Raw genomic sequence first — 18,558 nt, 5'->3', positions numbered from 1 at the left:
CAGCACCTCCATGGATGTCCAGTTTTGAATTGATCGATCTGTTCTGAGTTTACTCGTTTAGCATGGAGCATATCCTCAGTGTGAAGACGGGACTTTGTCTCCACAAGCACTGTGGAGTGGTCACTCCTACAAATACTGTCATGCACAGATGCATCTGTGACAGGTTAGGTTTTGCTTTTTGGTTCTCTCACCACCTGCTGCAAGCCCTGTCTGGCAGATATGTCCTTCAGGACTCTGAGTTCATATAATGTTTTTGGGATCATTTCTTAGAACAGCACATTCTGGAGCCAACCAGAAAGCAGACTATACTAGACCTGGTATTGTGCAACGAGACAGGATTAATTGACCTCCGAGTGAAAGCGCACTTGGGTAACAGCGATCATAATATGATTGAATTTTATATTTCGTTTGAGGGAGAGAAGATTGGGTCCAAGACTAGTATTTTAAACTTGAATAAGGGCAAGTATGAGGGCATGAAAGCAGTGCTAGCTAAAGTGAACTGGCAAATTAGGTTAAGGAATAGGTCAATAGAGATGCAGTGGTAGACATTTAAGGGGATATTTCAGAGCGTGGGTTTTCGCCGGGTAAATTGGCCATTGTAAATTTCCCCTAGTGTAGGTGGGTGGTAGGGAATATGGGATTACTGTAGGGTTAGTATAAATGGGTGGTTCTTGGTCGGCACAGACTCGGTGGACCGAAGGGCCTGTTTCAGTGCTGTATCTCTAAATAAATAGATAAGTATACAGAATCGATACATTCCAACGAGAAAGAAAAATTCCAAAGGGAGGACCCACTATCCATACTTAACTAAAAAAGTTGAAGATAGTATCAACCTTAAAAGAAAAAGCATATAATTGCACAATGATGGGTAGCAGGTCAAATGATTGGATGAAATATAAAGAACGGCAAAGAATGATTAAAAGATTGATAAGGAGGGAAAAATTTAGAGAACAAGAGAAATCTAGCTAGAAATATATCAGTAAGAGTTTCTATAGATATTTAAAAAAGAGTAAACAAAGTGAGTATTGGTCCTTTAGAAAGTGAGTCTGGGGAATTAATAAGGAGATGGCAGATGAACTGAACAGGTATTTTGCCTCTGTCTTCACTATAGAGGATACAAGTAACATCCCAGAAATAGCTGTAAATCAGGAAATGGAAGGGAGGAAAGAACTCAAGAAAATTACAATCACCAGGGAAGTAGTATTGAGCAAATTGTTGGAGCTGCAGGCTGACAAGTCCCCGGGTCCTGATGGACTTCATCCTAGGGTGTTAAAAGAAGTGGCTAATGAGATAGTTGATGCATTGGTTTTAATTTTCCAAAATTCCCTAGTTTCGAGGAAGGTTCCATTCGATGGGAAAATAGCAAATGTAACTCCTTTATTCAAAAAGGAAGGGAGACAGAAAGCAGGAAACTACAGGACAGTTAGCTTAACATCTGTGTTACGGCCAAGTGAGGAGGGGGTCTCAATCGCCCCTCTTGCCCTTCTCTTATTTGACCACAACAGGGTTTATTCCTTTTAAATAGTGGTTGTGCTTACCACCTGTGAGTGTTTTACCTTTCTCCTTTATTGTGATCTTGAACCAATCGGACAGGTTTTCTTGAGTTTTAAACAAGAAAGAGGTAAGTTTATTATACTTAACAATCTAACCCATAATAAAGTATGCTACACATTCACATGAGAATTTCACACAAATCAATTACAAAGTGGAAAGTATGGTTTTTGGTTGGATTCAAGTTCAGAATAAATAAAAGTTAAATACACAGTCTGAGGTTGGATGGTTTGGTGATTCTCTGGAGTTGTACCCTTGAAGTCCTTGGTCAAAGTGTACTTTGTGACTAGCCTGCTTTGCTCAGGGTTTTCTTGAAGGCAGACTTGTAATTGGCTTTCTTCCCCTGGTCTCTGGTTGTAGCAGGCTGTAGATTTGGAGGGTCCACAGTCAGACGGTTTTCAAACTCGATGTTTTCTGGGGAGAGAGAAAGAAAGGGAGGCCCACCGCTTTCCCTGTTGCTGCAGTCTCAGTTACTACTTGTCTCCTGTGAGTGTAACAAAACTCCTAGTTTTTTCAGAGATGGACAGATGGTCACATGGTTCTCTCAATCCTCTTTGTTTTTAATGAGGTCCAAAGTCTAAAACCCAAAACCTCAGGTGGGGTTGTCAGTGTTTCCTCCCTGGAGGGACATTTCCACTTATGAATGCCTCAAGGTAGCTTTGATTGTCTGCTAACAAGGATGATCTGCATAATCTACTCAGTTAGCCAAAGCATTGTTCTGGCTGGTCTCCTTGTTAGGCTTTTGTCTCCAGTTCAATCTCCTGGTATTTCAGATGCAAATTGCAGTGGCCATCTTGGCTGCTAGTTTTTAAAAAGTTAATTGTAGAATTTTTTCCATTAAAAGTCTAATGTAGGTTTCCTACCAATGAAATTGATATTTCTCATTTGGCATATGGGGTTTTAATGACATTTGTCTTAGGGAAAATGTTAGAAGCTGTTACTAAAGACATTATAGCAGGGCACTTAGAAAAATTCAAGGTAATCAGGCAGAGTCAACATAGTTTTGTGAAACAGAAATCATGTTTAACCAATTTATTGGAGTTTTTTTTGAAGAAGTAACAAGTGCTGTGGATAAAGGGGCACTGGTGGATGTACTGCACTTAGATTTCCAGAAGGCATTTGCTAAGGTGCCACATCAAAGGTTATTGCAGAAAACAAAAGCTCATGGTGTAGGGGGTAACATATTGTGTTAGTGATAGTCTTGAGGTGTTTGGAGAAATGTGCCTATCAAAGAGGAATATCTGTAATGCAGTGTGAAAGTTGTGAGGTGTAGGAAGTGAAGGTTGCAATTGTCTTTACTGAGTCTTGGGAGAAGATGATGTAGCAAAGTGCAGTGCAGTAAGTGTAGGAGAGTGAAGGAAAGCAGGGGAGGGTGTATATTGAGCAGTGAGGCTGGAAGTGGTGGAGGTGTGAGCAGAGAGTAGTACTCCTACCAAGACAACTCTAGTGAGGTCACTGATTTTTTGACACTCCAGTGAAGTCCTGGTTGCTAAGCCCCTGACTTCCTCTTCCATTCTGGTACTGCCTAGCAGGTGGAGATTAGAGGATCTCTTTCTCTCTTCCCCACTGCCGCTCCCCCCCCCCCCCTCCCTCCCCCCCTCCCTCCCTCCCTCCCTCCCTCCCCCCCCACACCTCACTTCCCTCCACTGTCTAAACCAGGTCTCCAAGGCAGCATCAGAGAGTCTTGGTAACCTCTTGGTGTTAACGGAAGTCATTTCTCTCCTTCCAAGTGATTCCTTCCTTATGCAATCAGAGTTTAGTTAGTGTTGGGCTGTTTTTAAGTGGTATCAGAGGTCTGCTGGCTGCAGCACAAGTGGCATTGTGTATGGCACAATTGCCTTTGTTTTTGCTTAAGGTTGAGAAAAGGAACAAACAAATATAGCATATAAGGGCAAGAGAAGATACTGTATGATTACCACAGCTGCCACGATGACGACTGGATCAACAAAATGCCCATATTAGAGTGACTGTTCCACATAGAACCAAAAATGAAAGTGTGCACTGGGGACAAGACATACGATTTAGTACCGGTATCAAACGTGACTTAGCTTCAACTGGAATGGCTCCTGGAGCATGAGGCAATTACAGCAATTCAACATATTGGACATTATATACGTCCTTTATTCCTCAGTCTGAAAGTCTATTATTTACTGATTGAGAACATCAGAGAAGCATCTTATACCTATGCAAAATTACAACAAATCAAAAGAACAGGTAATTAAGGAATTGGGAAATTGAGAATGGTGGGAGATAGCATCAAGTATAAAGTTAAATCCTTGGGTCAGATTGTTCTAGATGAATTAGTGATGCAGTAGTTAATAGTTTTAATGATTCCATTCATTGTGCTGTGTTACCTTGGGTCAATCAGGCAGCTTGAAGTAATTCTACCAGAATGAAATGCAAAAAGAATTACTAAGATTGGTTAAGAGGTGATTAAAACAAAAAAGTAGGGCATGTTCAAATATGGAGATATGCTGGGCTGCTCAAGTAGTTTGGTAGTATTAGGCCTTTAGGCTAGGAAAGGGTTAATAGAGCCCCGGTAATAAGCTAAAAACGAACACTAGACACACACACAAGCAAAGCTGACCGTGCTAGGGACAACTTTGTGGCCTCTGGTATATGGCAAATACAAGGAGGAATCATTAACTCTCGAGAGGCGAGTTGTTCGGTACTTCTTAGGGGCTTTGGAATGTTATGTTTTCTTGGATCCAGAAACATGACTTCTTGCCGATGAGCCGGACTGGCTGGACATAGGAAATAAGTGGGCCCAAAAGTAGTTGAGAGGAAGGGCGAAGGACCATGAGCATGGCAGAAGGCGGCTGGGAAATTGGGCCCATAAATGGCTCCAAGCAGGGCAGACAGGCTGTGGCTGCAGCAGGACTGGAGGTGGGGCTGAGGAAAAGCAATTGGAATCAGCATTTTAATGTGCAGAGTTGTTAGGAAGGTGCTTCCATTTTTTAGTATTTTTGAGGACTTGTGTTTTCAAATTGAAAACATTCCATGGATTTGTTTTTTTTTTACAAAGTTCACTGAAAGGACACGAGATATTGTTTGAAAACAACCTTTGCTGGAAATCTTGTGCTTTAAGCTCAATAAACAACAGAAATCTTGGTGACCTGGGGAAGATGTTTACAGAGAAGTGGCATGTTAAGATTCATAGTGGTCAGGAGGTTCTGACCTGTTTGGGGTTTTGCTTCTGAGATACTGGCCGGAATTTTATGGTGGATGGACGGGAGCTGGACTCCGTGAAAATCGGTGGTGAACCCGCTTTCGCCTAGCCCGGGGATCCATCCATATTTTATGGGTCCCCAGGCTTTAATTGTCCTGAGGCGGGACTTCCACCCACTTGAGGGAGGAGGTCCCGCCTCAGTGAGCTGCCCGCTAATCAGTGGGAAGGCAGCTCTTAGTCCCAGCAGCACCACCGGAAGCGGTGGCTACTGCTGGGACTGGAGCCCAGCCGATGCCATAGATCGAGGAGGGAAGGTAAGTTAGAGCATGCCTCACCAGGGGGATCGGTCCTTCCCTGGTGAGGCTGGAGTGGTCGTTTGTGGGGAGGGGGGCATCTTGGGTCCTGGGGGTGGGTTGGGAGGTGGGGGCGGCCCTCAATCGGGTACCCTATGCCCAACTGCCATGCCCACCACCTGTGTGCGGAAAAGACGGCAGCTATCGCTGGGCAGCCTTTCACGTCCCCAGCATGCCCGCTTGCCACTAGTAAAATACCCGTGGAGGCGGGCGAGGGCCCTTAAGTGGCCACTTAAGGGCCTTGATTAGCCTCGGGCGGGCAGGCCATTTCCCACCCTCCACCCGACGCCGTAAACTTGTCCGGAGGCGGAAGCAGGGGGGATAGGACTCCCGGAGCCTGCTGCTCAATTTTACGCTGACCCCATGCCACCATCCAACACGCTGGGACAGCATAAAATTCCGGCCACTGTTTTGGTTCAATTGGGGTATGGACAGTGTTTGAAAAATAGTTCAAGATCAACCTGCTAAGGAATAAACCCTGCAGTTCATCTTTCCTGCACCTCTCTAAGAGACCCTAAGAAGTCCAGTGTGTCAGCTCCTCTTTCCTCCTGTCTTTGAAAAAACCCTGCACATTCAGTGTGATAACCGAAACCCTTGATGCCACATTTCCCCTGAGAAGCTGGAAAAACCTGCCATATTAATTCTCGACGCTGCCTGAAAAAGAACTGCTCCAGAAAAGATCCCAGTGACCTGTCTGTGTATGTGGACGCCAGACTAAAAGGGACAACTAACATCTTTCCAGATCTTTTTTTCTCTTCAAGAATTAGCAAGTATTTGGCCAAAGTATTTCTTTTTTGTTAGAGCTCTGCAGAAAGCATTCTTTTATCTTTTCTCAGTGTGTGAGTTTACGTATGGGGGATTTTTAAAAGGGAACTTTCATATTTCAATTTGTATGTTAATGCTTTGCTTCGTTACTGGATAAGTCTTGTTTTATAATAAATTGATAACTTTCTTGTTTATTAAAGAAATCTGGTCGGTGAATTTTATCATGGGATAAAGGGTAGAGTATATGATTGACCGCATTGGTAACTGGGTAAACATTTAAATGTATGTTATGACCTGTGGAGAAGTGGAACTAGAAAAGATAGTGCATTCCTCCCACCTTGGTCATAAGAGGGAAAAACAGATTTAAATTGTGTTATGGACAGGTGGGAAATGGCATGGCTGGTTGCCACTGGTAACTACTGGTGACCACAGGTAGTGTTTTGTTTAAATTTGTGTTTCAGTCCACGTTTTGTTGGTGAAATAAACATAGTGACAGGTTTTCTCATTATTGTTTAATAAATATTTAATCTTTTGTTTTAAAAACAATAATCACCCGAAATATTCACATCACCCAAGGACGCATTTACTCTCTCATACACACTCAAGAAAAGATAGACAGAAGGTAAAGGGTAAGAGGTGTTTAGAGTTCAAGGTGTAAAAGTCTACTGTTTTCAGGAAAAACCTGTGGGATCCGCTGAGAAAGTAAGTTTTTAAAGTTGCAGGCACGGTTGCTGGTCGTCTTGCCCTTGCTGGGTTTTTGAAGTCTCCTGGCAGACAACACTTCAGTTTGAAGATGGTGCTAGTAGTTCTTAGTTCAATTTTCATACATGGAGGAGTTGTTCAAAAGGCACTCTCTTATTTCTCTGCTGCAGTTGGTTGCCTATTCGTCTCAGCAGGGTTCAAGTGTCTTCACTAGAATTGATCTCTCAGCTTTGTGCTGGAATTCAAGGTGGCTTTTAATGTTTTCTCCCTGGCTGGAGATTCCAGACTGATTTCTGAAGACTTAATGACTGACTCCCTTTGTTCTTCTTCAAAAAGGTTACCATTAAAGATAAACTCATAAAATGTTAGTTTCCCCCATGTGACTTTAGGCTTTTGGTTACTGAGTGGTTGAAAGTTCAACTTGCACATGGAATATACAGCTGAGAATCAGGCCATTCGATCCAAACAATCAATGCTGGTGTTTACACTCCATTCAGGCCTCCTCCCATCATTCCTCCTCCAACAAATCAGGGTAAGCCTCTATTCCCTTCTCCCTTATACACTTATCTGGTTGGCATCCTTCCATCTATGAAAAATAGACACGCAGCAAACAATTTATTTAGGTGGGGGTATCTTCTCGGTGCACCTTTGCTGACAGCTGTGAAGGCCAATCCTCGAGAGGCTGGTTCTGCCACAAGTTGCTGCATATGAAGCTGCCAAGTGATGCTGTGAGTTATTGCTTTTGACATTGGCGCCAGTGCACGCCGGTCCATAGGAAATGTTGCCATTTCCTTCTTTCGCCAGCTGGTGACTCCCAGGTGCGATAATTGACATTTAGGGCCTTCATGTCACCCTTGCAAGCATCCTTGAAGCAGATCTTTGGGCATCCCACTGGTTCTTTGGCTCTGACCTCACCATACAGAAGGTCCTTGGGTATGCGACTGTCATCCATCCTGCAGACGTGTCCGATCCACTGAAGCAGCCTCTGTTTGAATAGTGCTACTACTACACAAAATAAGAGCTCATGGTGTAGTGGGTGACATATTAGTATGGATAGAGGATTGGTTAGCTAACGGAGTAGGGATAAAGGGGTCATTTTAAGCTTGGCAAGCTGTAACTAGTGGAATGTCACAGGGATCAGTGCTGGGGCCTCAACTATTTACAATCTATAGAAATGACTTGGATGAAGGGATTAAATGTATGGTTGCTAAATTTGTTGATGACACAAAGATAGGAGAGTAAATTGTGAGGACATGAGTCTGCAAAGGGATATAGATATGCTAACTGAGTGGATAAAAATTTGGCAGATGGAGTATAATGTGGGAAAATTTGAACATGACCACTTAGGTAGTAAAAATAGAAAGGCAGTATAATTATTTAAATGGAGAGAGATTGCAGAACTCTGCAATGCAGAGGGATCTGGGTATCGGTACGTGAATCACAAAGTTAGTATGTAGGTACAGCAAGTGATTAGGAATGCAAATGGAATGTTGTCATTTATTGCAAGAATGGAATATAAAAGTAAGGAAGTTCTGCTGCAGTTGTACAGGGCCTTGGTGAGACATCTCGAGTACTGTGTACAGTTTTGGTCACCTTACTTAAGAAAGGATATAATTGCATTAGCAGTTCAGAGAAGGTTCACTCGACTGTTTCCTGGGATGAAGGGGTTATCTTATGAGACCAGGTTGGGCCTGGATCCACTGGAGTTTAGAAGAATGAGAGATCTTATTGAAACATATAAGGTCTTGGGACTAGACAGGGTGAATGCCGAGAGGATGTTTCCCCTTATGAGAGAGACTAGAACCTGGGGAAAAAGTTTAAAAATAGCGGGTCTCTCATTTAAGACAGATGAGAATTATTTTCACTGAGCGGGCCGTTAGACGGTGGAATTCTCTTCCCCAGAGAGCAGTGGAGGCAGGGTCATTTAATATTTTTAAGGCTGAGTTAGATAGATTCTTGACTGACAAAGAAGTGAAAGGGTATAGAGGGTAGACAGGAACGTAGAGTTGAGGCTACAGTCAGATTAGCCACGATCTTATCAAATGGCAGAGCAAGCTTGAGGGGCCGTATGGCCTACTCCTGCTCCGAATTTATATGTTCGTATGTGCCAACGCACTCGGGAGCTTTGTTTTTGAGAGGACTGCTGCATTTGCGATTTTGTCCTGTCAGGATATACCCATAATGTGACACAGACAGTGAGGATGGAAATTATTGAGCTGCTTTTCCTGGTAGCTGCAAGTTGCCCATATTTCACAGCCATACAGCAAGGTGCTGAGAATACAGGCCTTATAAACCATCAGCTTTGTCCTAAGGGTCAGCTTGGTGTTATCCCATGCGCGTTTTGTGAGTCAACCAAAGGTAGTAGCTGCTTTCTCTACACGTGTATCGAGCTCTGGATCAAGGGACAGATTGTCTGTCACTGTGGACCTAAGGTAGCAGAATTTTCTAACCACTTCGAGAGGGGTGTTATTTAGTGTGATCAGGGTTGGAGATGCAACACCTTGTCCCATGACCATGGTTTTCTTGATGCTTATAGTCAAGGAGAACAAATTACAGGCATGGGAGAGGCAGTCCCTCAGTCTTTGTAGCTGAGTTTCCTTGTGAGCAATGAGCACCGCCTCATCAGCATAAAGGAGGTCTCTGATTAGGACGGATGTGTTTTTATCTTCGCTTTCAGCCTTGATAGATTGTAGAGCTTGCCATCTGACCTAGTGTGCAAGTAGACTCCTTCCATATATGCAGGGAAGGCAAAGGTCAGGAACCTGGAGAAGATGATGCCAACAGAGTGGGGACGAGCACACAACCCTGTTTCACTTCATTCTTCACTCTGAAACTGTTGGAAGTGGAGCCATCAAACTACAGTGCAGCACGTGTTGTCATGGAAGGAGTGAATGAGACTGAGGAGCTTCAGTGGACAGCCAATTTTTGCCAAAATCTTGTAGAGCCTGGTCCTGCTGATGGTGTTAAATGCCTTAATGAGATCTACGAAAGTATCTTCTCTAACTTCGCCCTAAATGCAACTATACTATTTGCCTCAACTACTCCCTGTGGTAGTGAGTGCCACATTCTCACCATTTTCTTGAGAAAGAAGATTTTTCTGAATTTCTGATTTGTTTTCTTGGTGACTGTCATATTCATGGCCTCTAGTTTTACTCTCCCCACATGTGGAAATAGTCTCTCTCTTTGTCGACTCTATCCAACCCTTTCATAATTTCAAAGACCTCTATTAGGTCACCTTACAGACTTCTCTTTTGAAGAGAAAAGAGATCCAGCGTGTTCATCCTTTCCTGATAGGTATAACTTCACATTTTTGGTAAGGTTAATTGTAATTTTTTTTGCAGTCTCTCCTGTGCCTCTCTATCGTTTTCCTAATATGGTGACTACAACTGGACACTGTATTCAAGTGTGGTCTATCCAAGGTTCAGTACAAGTTTAGCATAACTTATCTTAAATTTTCTCTCTCTCTCTCTAGAAATAAACCCTAGTGCTTGTTTAATGATGTATGTAGTTGTACTTCCAGATCCCTTTGCTCCTGTACCCCATTTCGATCCTTATTTTGAGTAATATGCGACCTCCTATTTTTCTTAGCGCAATACCTCACACTTATTCCATGTTGAAATTCAATTGCCAATTCTGCAAGTTTATTCATGTCATCTTGTAAGTTGTGGCAGTCTTCCTCAGTACTGACCATCTCTCCCCTTCCAATTTGGTGTTATACACAAATTTAGAACGTGTGTTTTTAATTTCCAAGTTTAAAGCATTGATATGAATTGAGTACCAGTGGTCTAAGCATTGATCCTTGTAGGGCCTCACATCCCTACTTCTGAATCATTTGTTATTACTCTCTGCTTTCTGCCTTAAAGCTAGCTAGCTGTTCATTTGTCTATGATGTGGCCCCTTATCGAAGGCCTTTTGGAAACTTAGATATCCACTGCAGTACTCTCTCTGCAATGAGCTTGGTCAAGCAAGACATCCACTTTTGAAATCCATGCTGCTTCTTCCCTATATTTTTGGTTTCTGGATGTTTTTGCATTTTCTCATTTAGTCGGGATTCCATTATTTTTCCTACCATCATAGGTCAACGTGCACATATGCAATCCACGACCAAGATAGAAATGTTAAAGTCTATTAAAAGCAAAATGTCCACAGATTATCCAGTGGAAATGAAAAAACCAAGACTGAAACGCAAAAAACATGGAAAAAAAAAGCCCAATAGCATAATGTTGCGGCATGCTTCTCAGACGCAAAGAACCCTCGAAGGAAAAACATTCAGCAAATTCAAAGATAAAATGTAGAAATAAAAGATTTAAGTATATTTTCTGAAATATATTCAGGCTGAATTTCCGGACCTTTGCTGCAGGGGACATCCATTCTCCTGGGTGCATAGGCCAGGCAAGAAAGGGCAGAGACTCATCATGTCAATATCAATATTCAATTTTCTCTTTTTGATGCAAAACTCTTTTTAGGCCTTCAAGTTCAGGTAGAACTCTGTGAAATGTAAATTGCATTATTTAGCAACGCCTTTAGAAATCCAGGGAACGTAAGATTTGAAAAAAACCTGATTTTATAAATATTCCGTTCCTTATTCTGTATTGGGGTTATTCCCCGCTACACTGTAGTAGTTCTTAGGTAAAACAGGAAGTATTCAAAGTTCTCCGTGGCCTTCTCTGTCTTAAAAAAGAAAATAAACCCTCCCTCATGCGAAAAAACAAACTCTTGGAATTGCGAAACTAGGAATTACTTACTTTAAGTTAGCTAAATCTCAACGTTCTGAACATGAAAATCCCCAAAACCTGAAAACATTCTGGAGGATGGAACTCGCCTTTATACATTACTCATTATTGCTGCAGTGTTTGGTTATGCTTTCAATTGAATAAAAAAGGTACTGTACAGTAATTCTCTTTAAGTTTCTGCCCGCACTCTGAATGACGCAAGAGCCGAGCACATGCTGACCTTCGGCACGTACGAAAGTAATCGCGCGCTAGGCCTGGAAATTGAGTGATGGCCAGTTAACCAATCATCTCGAAGCAGTAGTCACTCTCTCATTGTGACACCACAGTGGAACGTCATCAATTCAACAGAATTTGCCAATCAACAATCGAGGGGCGGGAGAACAGGCCCGCTCGCTGTTTCAAGTTAGGTTGACGTGCGTCTTTTTTCTCCTCGGCGTCCTTTCCTCGCGCTCTTCGCGGCTTTGGTTTGTTCGTCAGAGGCAGCGGCCCGAGATCGTGAGGTAAAAATTAAACTAAATAAAAAGCACAATTATAGTCAAAATATAGAAGGCATAATTTCTTACTGCGTGCACAAAAATATTTAAAATTCTGTAAAATAAAATACGCAAAAAAGGGACCTTAACCAAAAAAAAAATAAGCGGGTGGCGGAATTTTTTCCCGTTTTTTTTCATTTCCGTTAAAATTTCAAGGTTTAGATTTTTTTGTTGTTGTTGAATCTCAGAATCATGCAAGATCATATCCAGAAATCCGGCGGCAGGAACCGCACCGACAGCAGCCCGCGTAAGAGGGAATACCGCCAGGATCAAGGCCCCGGCGGCGGTGCCCCCGCCAACAACCACCATCACCAGCACCAGTTGGCTTCCCGACATGGCGACCGGGCCACAGCCGAGCCCGGAATCACCGTCGACATGACCAATTTCCGCAAACCTGGCGAGAAGACCTACACGCAGCGCTGCCGCCTGTTCGTCGGCAATCTGCCCAACGATGTGACCGACGTGGAGTTCAAGAAGATGTTCGAGAAATACGGAGAGCCGTCCGAGATCTTCATCAACAAGGATAAAGGCTTCGGCTTCATCAGGCTGGTGAGTACAGCTTCTCTCAGTCTTTGTTCTCTGCCCATCTCTCTCCCCTTCTCTTTTTCCCAACCCCCTGGCTCGACCATTCCTCGCATTTACCAGCTATTTCTGCTGATTGCGGCTACATAAATCTTGTACCAAATCATACGACCATAAATATTTCGATTCGTCAAAATAATTTAGCATTGTTGTATTTTTAAAAATTCTTATAAATAAATTATCGCGAAGGGGTGATGGTGGACATAAAAGTTGATTGCTGGCAGTAAGACAACCGGTTTGTCGGAATCTGTAAAGAGAAAACTTAGAGTGATTTGTGTTAAAATGTTGGGGAAGGGTCTCTACCCGAAAGGTTGTTTGCTTTCTGCTGGCTCAAAATGTTTCTTTTAAATTTGAGTGCTGGCTGACAGCTGTTTTTGTTTTACCTTTTTTTTGCATTTTAACTGGTTAATTTCTGCCAATTGAAGAGAGGATCTATTCGTACACAGAAAAAGCAACATCCGTTATGAGATTTTGGAGAAGCTTGGCTCATCATTAAATCAGAGTTTTCAATGTTAATGTGATCCTTAAATGGTTTCATTATATTTTTTCAGAGCTGAAAAATTAGACAATAGTTATCATTTAAGTGTACGAACTTGATTTCTTTATTGAAAATTTTCTTGAAATTCCTGCAAGTTTTCCTTGTAAACTGCATGACATTGTTAGGGTGAGACATCAGACCAGAGCCCCATTTACCTATTTCCTGATTTGAACAAGCTTGGAGTTTGGACCAAAATTCTCCCCTCCAAACTGCCATCAAAAACACTCTTGTTTTGTGTCTGTTTGAGGTCTTAGTGTATACAAATTAGCTGGCAGGTTTATCTACAGAATTTGCTTCTCAAGTCATTCATTGTATGTGAAGTCCGTTGAGACACTAAAGATGTGATAAAACTATTCATGCACATTTTGTTTTAATGAAGTTTTTGTCTTTTTTTGTTCACCTCATTTTTTATGCATTCCTGGGTTGTGGGCGTCACTGGCTAGACGAGCATTTATTGCCCTTGAGAAGGTGGTGGTGAGTTGCCTTCTTGAACTGCTGCAGTCCATGTGGGATAGATACACCCACAGTGCTGTTAGGAAGGGAGTTCCAGGGTTTTGACCCAGTGACAGTGAAGGAACAGTGATTTGGTTCCAAGTCAGGATGGTGCGTGGCTTGGAGGGGAACTTGCAGGTGGTGGTGTTCGCATGCATCTGCTGCCCTTGTCCTAGGTGGTAGAGGTCGCGGGTTTGGAAGGTATTGTCTAAGGAGCCACGGTACATTGCTGCAGTGCATCTGCTGCCACTGTGTGTTGGTGGTGGAGGGAGTGAATGTTTGTGGATGGGGTGCCAATCAAGCAGGCTGCTTTGTCCTGGATAGTGTCGAGCCTCTTGAGTGTTGGAGCTGCACCCATCTAGGCAAGTGGAGAGTATTCCATCACACTCCTGACCCTGACTTGTGCCTTGTAGATGGTGGACAGGCATTGGGGAGACAGGAGGTGAGTTAATCGCCGCAGGATTCCTAGCCTCTGACCTGCTCTTGTAGCCATGGTATTTATATGGCTGCTCCAGTTCAGTTTCTGCTCAATGGTAACCCCCAGGATGTTGATAGTGGGAGATTCAGCGATCGTAATGCCATTGAATGTCTGGGGAGATGGTTAGATTCTCTCATTGGAGGTGGTCATTTCCTGGCACTTGTGTGGCGCGAATGTTACTTCCCACTTACCAGCCCAAGCCTGGATATTGTCCAGGTCTTGCTGCATTTCTACGCAGACTGCTTCAGTATCTGAGGAGTCGCGAATGGTGCTGAACATTGTGCAATCATCAACGAACATCCCCATTTCTGATCTTCTGATTGAAGGAAGTTCATTGAAGCAGCTGAAGATAGTTGGGCCTAGGACACTACCCTGAGGAATTCCTGCAGTGGTGTGGAGCTCAGAGAATTGACCTCCAACATGTAACCATCTTCCTTTGCACTAAGTACGACACCAGCCAGTGGAGAATTTTCCCCTGATTCCCATTGAGTCCACTTTTGCTAGGGCTCCTTGATGCCATACTCGGTCAAATGCTGCCTTGATGTCAAGGGAATCATCTCATCACTCTCATCTCACCTCTTGGGTTCAGCTCTTTTGTCCATGTTTGAACCAAGGCTGTAATTTGGTCAGGAGCTGAGTTTCCCTGGCAGAACCCAAACTGAGCGTCACTGAGCAGGTTATTGCTAAACAAGTGCCGCTTTATAACCCTGTCTATGATGATTTCCATCACTTTCCTGATGATTGAGAGTAGACTGATGGGGCGGTAATAGGCTGGGTTGGACCTGTCTTTGTGTGTACAAGACATATCCGGGCAATTTTCCACATTGCCGGGCAGATGCCAGTGTTGTAGCTGTACTGGAACATCTTGGCTAGGGGCGCAGCAAGTTCTGGAGCACAGGTCTTCAGTTCTATTGCCGGAATGTTGTCAGGGCCCATAGCCTTTGCAGTATCCAGTGCCTTCAGCTGTTTCTTGATATCACGTGGAGTGAATTGAATTGGCTGAAGTCTGGCATCTGTGATGCTGGGGACTTCAGGAGGAAACCGCGATGGATCATCAACTCTGCTCTTCTGGCTGAAGATTGTTGCAAATGCTTCAGCATTACCTTTTGCACTAACGTGCTGGGCTCCCTCATCGTTGAGGATGGGGATATTTGTGGAGCACCTCCTCCAGTTAGTTGTTTAATTGTCCACCATTCACAACTGAATGTGGCAGGACTGCAGGGTTTGTATGTGATCTGTTGCTTATGAGATCGCTTTGCTCTGTCTATCACATGCTGCTTGGCATGCATGTAGTCCTGGGTTGTAGCTTCACCAGGTTGACACCTCATTTTGAGGTATGCCTGGTGCTGCTCCTGGCATGCCCTCCTGCACTCTTCATGGAACCAGGGTTGGTCCCCTGCTTTGATGGTGATGGAAGAGTGGGAGATATGCCAGCCCATGAGGTTACAGATTGTGGTTGAGTACAATTCTGCTGCTGCTGATGGCCCACAGCGCCTCATGGATTCCCAGTTTTGCATTGCTGGATCTCTTTGAAATATTTCCCATTTAGCACAGTGGTAGTGCCACACAACACAATGGAGGGTATCCTCAATGTGAAGGTGGGACTTTGTCTCCGCAAGGACTGTGCGGTGGTCACTCCTACCAATACTGTCATGGACAGATGCATCTGTGGCAGGCAGATTGGTGAGAACGAGGTCAAGTCTGTTTTCCCCTCTCGTTGGTTCCCTCACCACCTCCGGCAGACCCAGTCTAGCAGCTATGTCCTTTAGGATTCGGCCAGCTCGGATAGTAGTGGTGCTACCAAGCCACTCTTGGTGCTGGACATGGAAGTCCACCACCCAGAGTACATTCTGCGCCATTGCCATCATCAGTGCTTCTTCCAAGTGTTGTTGAACATGGATGAGTATTGATTCATCAGCTGAGGGAGGGCAGTAGGTGGTAATCAGCAGGAGGTTCCTTGTTCATGTTTGACCTGATGCCATGAGACTTCATGGGCTCTGGTGTTGAGGGCTCCCAGGGCAACTCCCTCCCAACTGTATACAGCTGTGCTGTCACCTCTGCTGGGTCTGTCCTGCAGGTGGGATAGGACATACTTGGGGATGGTGATGGCAGTGGCTGGGACATTGTAATGTATGATTTGGTGAGTATGACTGTCGGGCTGTTGCTTGACTAGTCTGTGGGACAGCTCTCCCAATTTTGGCACAAGCCCCCAGATGTTAGTAAGGAGGACTTTGCAGGGTTGACAGGGCTGGATTTGCCATTGTCATTTCCGGTGCCAAGGTCGATGCTGGGTGGTTTGTCCGGTTTCCTTCCTTACTGACTTCGTAGCAGTTAGATATGACTGTATCTGTCAAGTGTCAAGTAGAAGTGTCAACCACATTGCTGTGGGTCTGGTGTCACATGTAGGCCAGACCAGGTAAAGACAGCAGATTTCCTTCCCCAAAGGGCATTAGTGAACCAGATGGGTTTTTACAATAATAGACAATGGTTTCATGGCCATCATTAGACTAAATTTTTAATTGCAGATTTTTTAATTAATTGAATTCAAATTCCACCTTCCAGCATGATGGGATTTGAACCCATGTCCCCAGAGCAGTACCCTGGGTCTCTGGGTTACTCATCCAGTGACAATACCACTATAAGGGGCGGCGCAGTGGTTAGCACCGCAGCCTCACAGCTCCAGCGACCCGGGTTCAATTCTGGGTACTGCCTGTGTGGAGTTTGCAAGTTCTCCCTGTGTTTGCGTGGGTTTCCTCCGGGTGCTCCGTTTTCCTCCCACAGCCAAAAGACTTGCAGGTTGATAGGTAAATTGGCCATTATAAATTGCCCCTAGTATAGGTAGGTAGGGGAATATAGGGACAGGTGAGGATGTGGTAGGAATATGGGATTAGTGTAGGATTAGTATAAATGGGTGGTTAATGGTCGGCACAGACTCGGTGGGCTGAAGGGCCTGTTCCAGTGCTGTATATCTAAAAAAAATGCCACCATCTCCCCTTTTGCAGCTCATGGCAAGTACGCATTACCAACAGCGAATTGCAAACTTGGGTTAAAGCAGTGGAATTCTGGACTACAGGTGTCCCAACACCATAGTCTTTAAGATACCTCTTGCCACTTGTTAAATGAGCTATTTTATTCGAATACTCCAGCATAATTGGATGAGAAAGGGTGAAAGGTTATCGGGGGTGGGCGCGAATGTGGAGTAATCAGTTCAGCCATGGACTTATTGAATGGCGGAGCAGGTTCGAGGGGCCGAGCGGCCTACTCCTGCTCCTAATTCGTATGTTCGTAAAATGAGAATTGTTGTTTATGGTTGACAGTTCTCGAATCCTGGGTTTTTAACCAACGAAAGCAGTTCAGTGTCTTTTAAGGTGGTGTCTGATTTGTAGTGTAATAGAAATTGGTTAATTATATAATTAAGCCTAATTTTGTTTAGCCAGGCATCCTGAAATGAGCCTCCTACATTGTGGAGATAACAAATTATGCATTTGATCACATTATTCTTTGAAGTTGCTCTAGGTAAATTGTAATTGGGGATTATTGCCAGCACATTAAATACTTGTATCCAATTTTTTTTTTCAAACAATTTTCTGCCCCCTTTTTCATGGATGCATTTAACAAGTGGCAAGAAGTGAATTAAGGTGTGGCGTTGGATATTTGTGCTCCAACAATCTGGGGTCTTAATTCAACCTTGCTTTTCTTCATGGGAAATGCAGCTTTGCTCAGTCAGTTGTTGAATCATGAAGACCAGACAGATATCCTGTTTGATTTTGGGTGATCTCAGTCAGAATAATGGGCACTGCAGTTGGCCTCAAAATCTTCAAACTAGGAAGGGAAGGTGCTTTATTAATTCCTATCTAATTTCACTGGTCATAATGTATAAAAGTGAACAATAAGCATTGGGAGCCTCTTTTACTATCTGGGGAAATTACAACTGGGTCTGGTCATGTCATATTCAGTGTCTGCATACACACATTGTCCAGCAGGGGTTACTTGTTAGTTATTAGGAATGGGCCACCATGCTATTTTCCTGCATGCCCCCACCCAGTATCTTGGATTGAGTGTCTTCCTTCCACTATAATTGAGATCAGTTAAAATTCTGCACAGTAGATGTTCTATGGGGTGTTGGTGATTTCTGTGATTTAAGATGCCTTTACCCTTAGTTTTTAATTGTATTTTCCTTAGACTTTTACGGCAGCAAGAAAAACAATTTCATAGACATGGAGCCACTAGGGCATAGCTTTTTTTTCTGCGACTTAGTCTATGTAAGCCATTATAGAGTAATGGAACTCTGCATAAAGAATGTGGGGGTGTTCTGTCTCCAACTGCATGCAACACATTATTTTTAAAACTCCTATATTTGCCATGGGGAGAGGGGTTTGCACCACTTCAGAAGATGGTGGGCAGTCTTTTTGAAGCAACTATTACAACTGCGTGGCTTGCAATGCCAATTGAGGGAAATAGAGTCAATCGTTTAGCATGGGATTGGAGTCATGCCGATGTTAGTGAACTAGTTGGGCTTGTATGACTCGAGGTTTAGCAAGGTTGGCAGTTCGCTCATGGGTCTTAATAGTTGTCGTCGATTGAGGTTTTTTTTTTGCTGATTGTGGAGACCTGAGGGAGACATTGGAATGCATTATTGCTATAAACTTTGGGTTTGTGCCT

At 43.7% G+C, this 18,558-nt stretch overlaps 1 protein-coding gene across 8 annotated transcripts in view; it reads left to right on the top strand.

The window, feature by feature from the left end:
• Window positions 1-18,558, top strand: part of LOC137377604 (non-POU domain-containing octamer-binding protein-like) — a 127,482-nt gene that overhangs the window by 9,976 nt on the left and 98,948 nt on the right. For 3 of the 8 annotated variants that reach the window (XM_068047425.1, XM_068047424.1, XM_068047423.1), the window contains exons 1-2: window positions 11,663-11,773; window positions 11,995-12,355. In XM_068047425.1, coding sequence (XP_067903526.1) covers window positions 11,999-12,355 — 357 coding nt within the window. In that variant the 5' untranslated portion in view covers window positions 11,663-11,773; window positions 11,995-11,998. Of the gene's footprint in view, window positions 1-11,595; window positions 11,774-11,994; window positions 12,356-18,558 lie in introns of those variants that run through there. The other 5 variants (XM_068047422.1, XM_068047421.1, XM_068047426.1 and 2 more) reach the window with 4 other exon arrangements.

The sequence above is a fragment of the Heterodontus francisci genome, chromosome 15 (assembly GCF_036365525.1).
Source record: "Heterodontus francisci isolate sHetFra1 chromosome 15, sHetFra1.hap1, whole genome shotgun sequence".
Lineage (NCBI taxonomy): Eukaryota > Metazoa > Chordata > Chondrichthyes > Heterodontiformes > Heterodontidae > Heterodontus > Heterodontus francisci.
The sequence above is the reverse complement of the archived record's forward strand: the minus strand, read 5'-3'. Positions and strand labels throughout refer to the sequence as shown.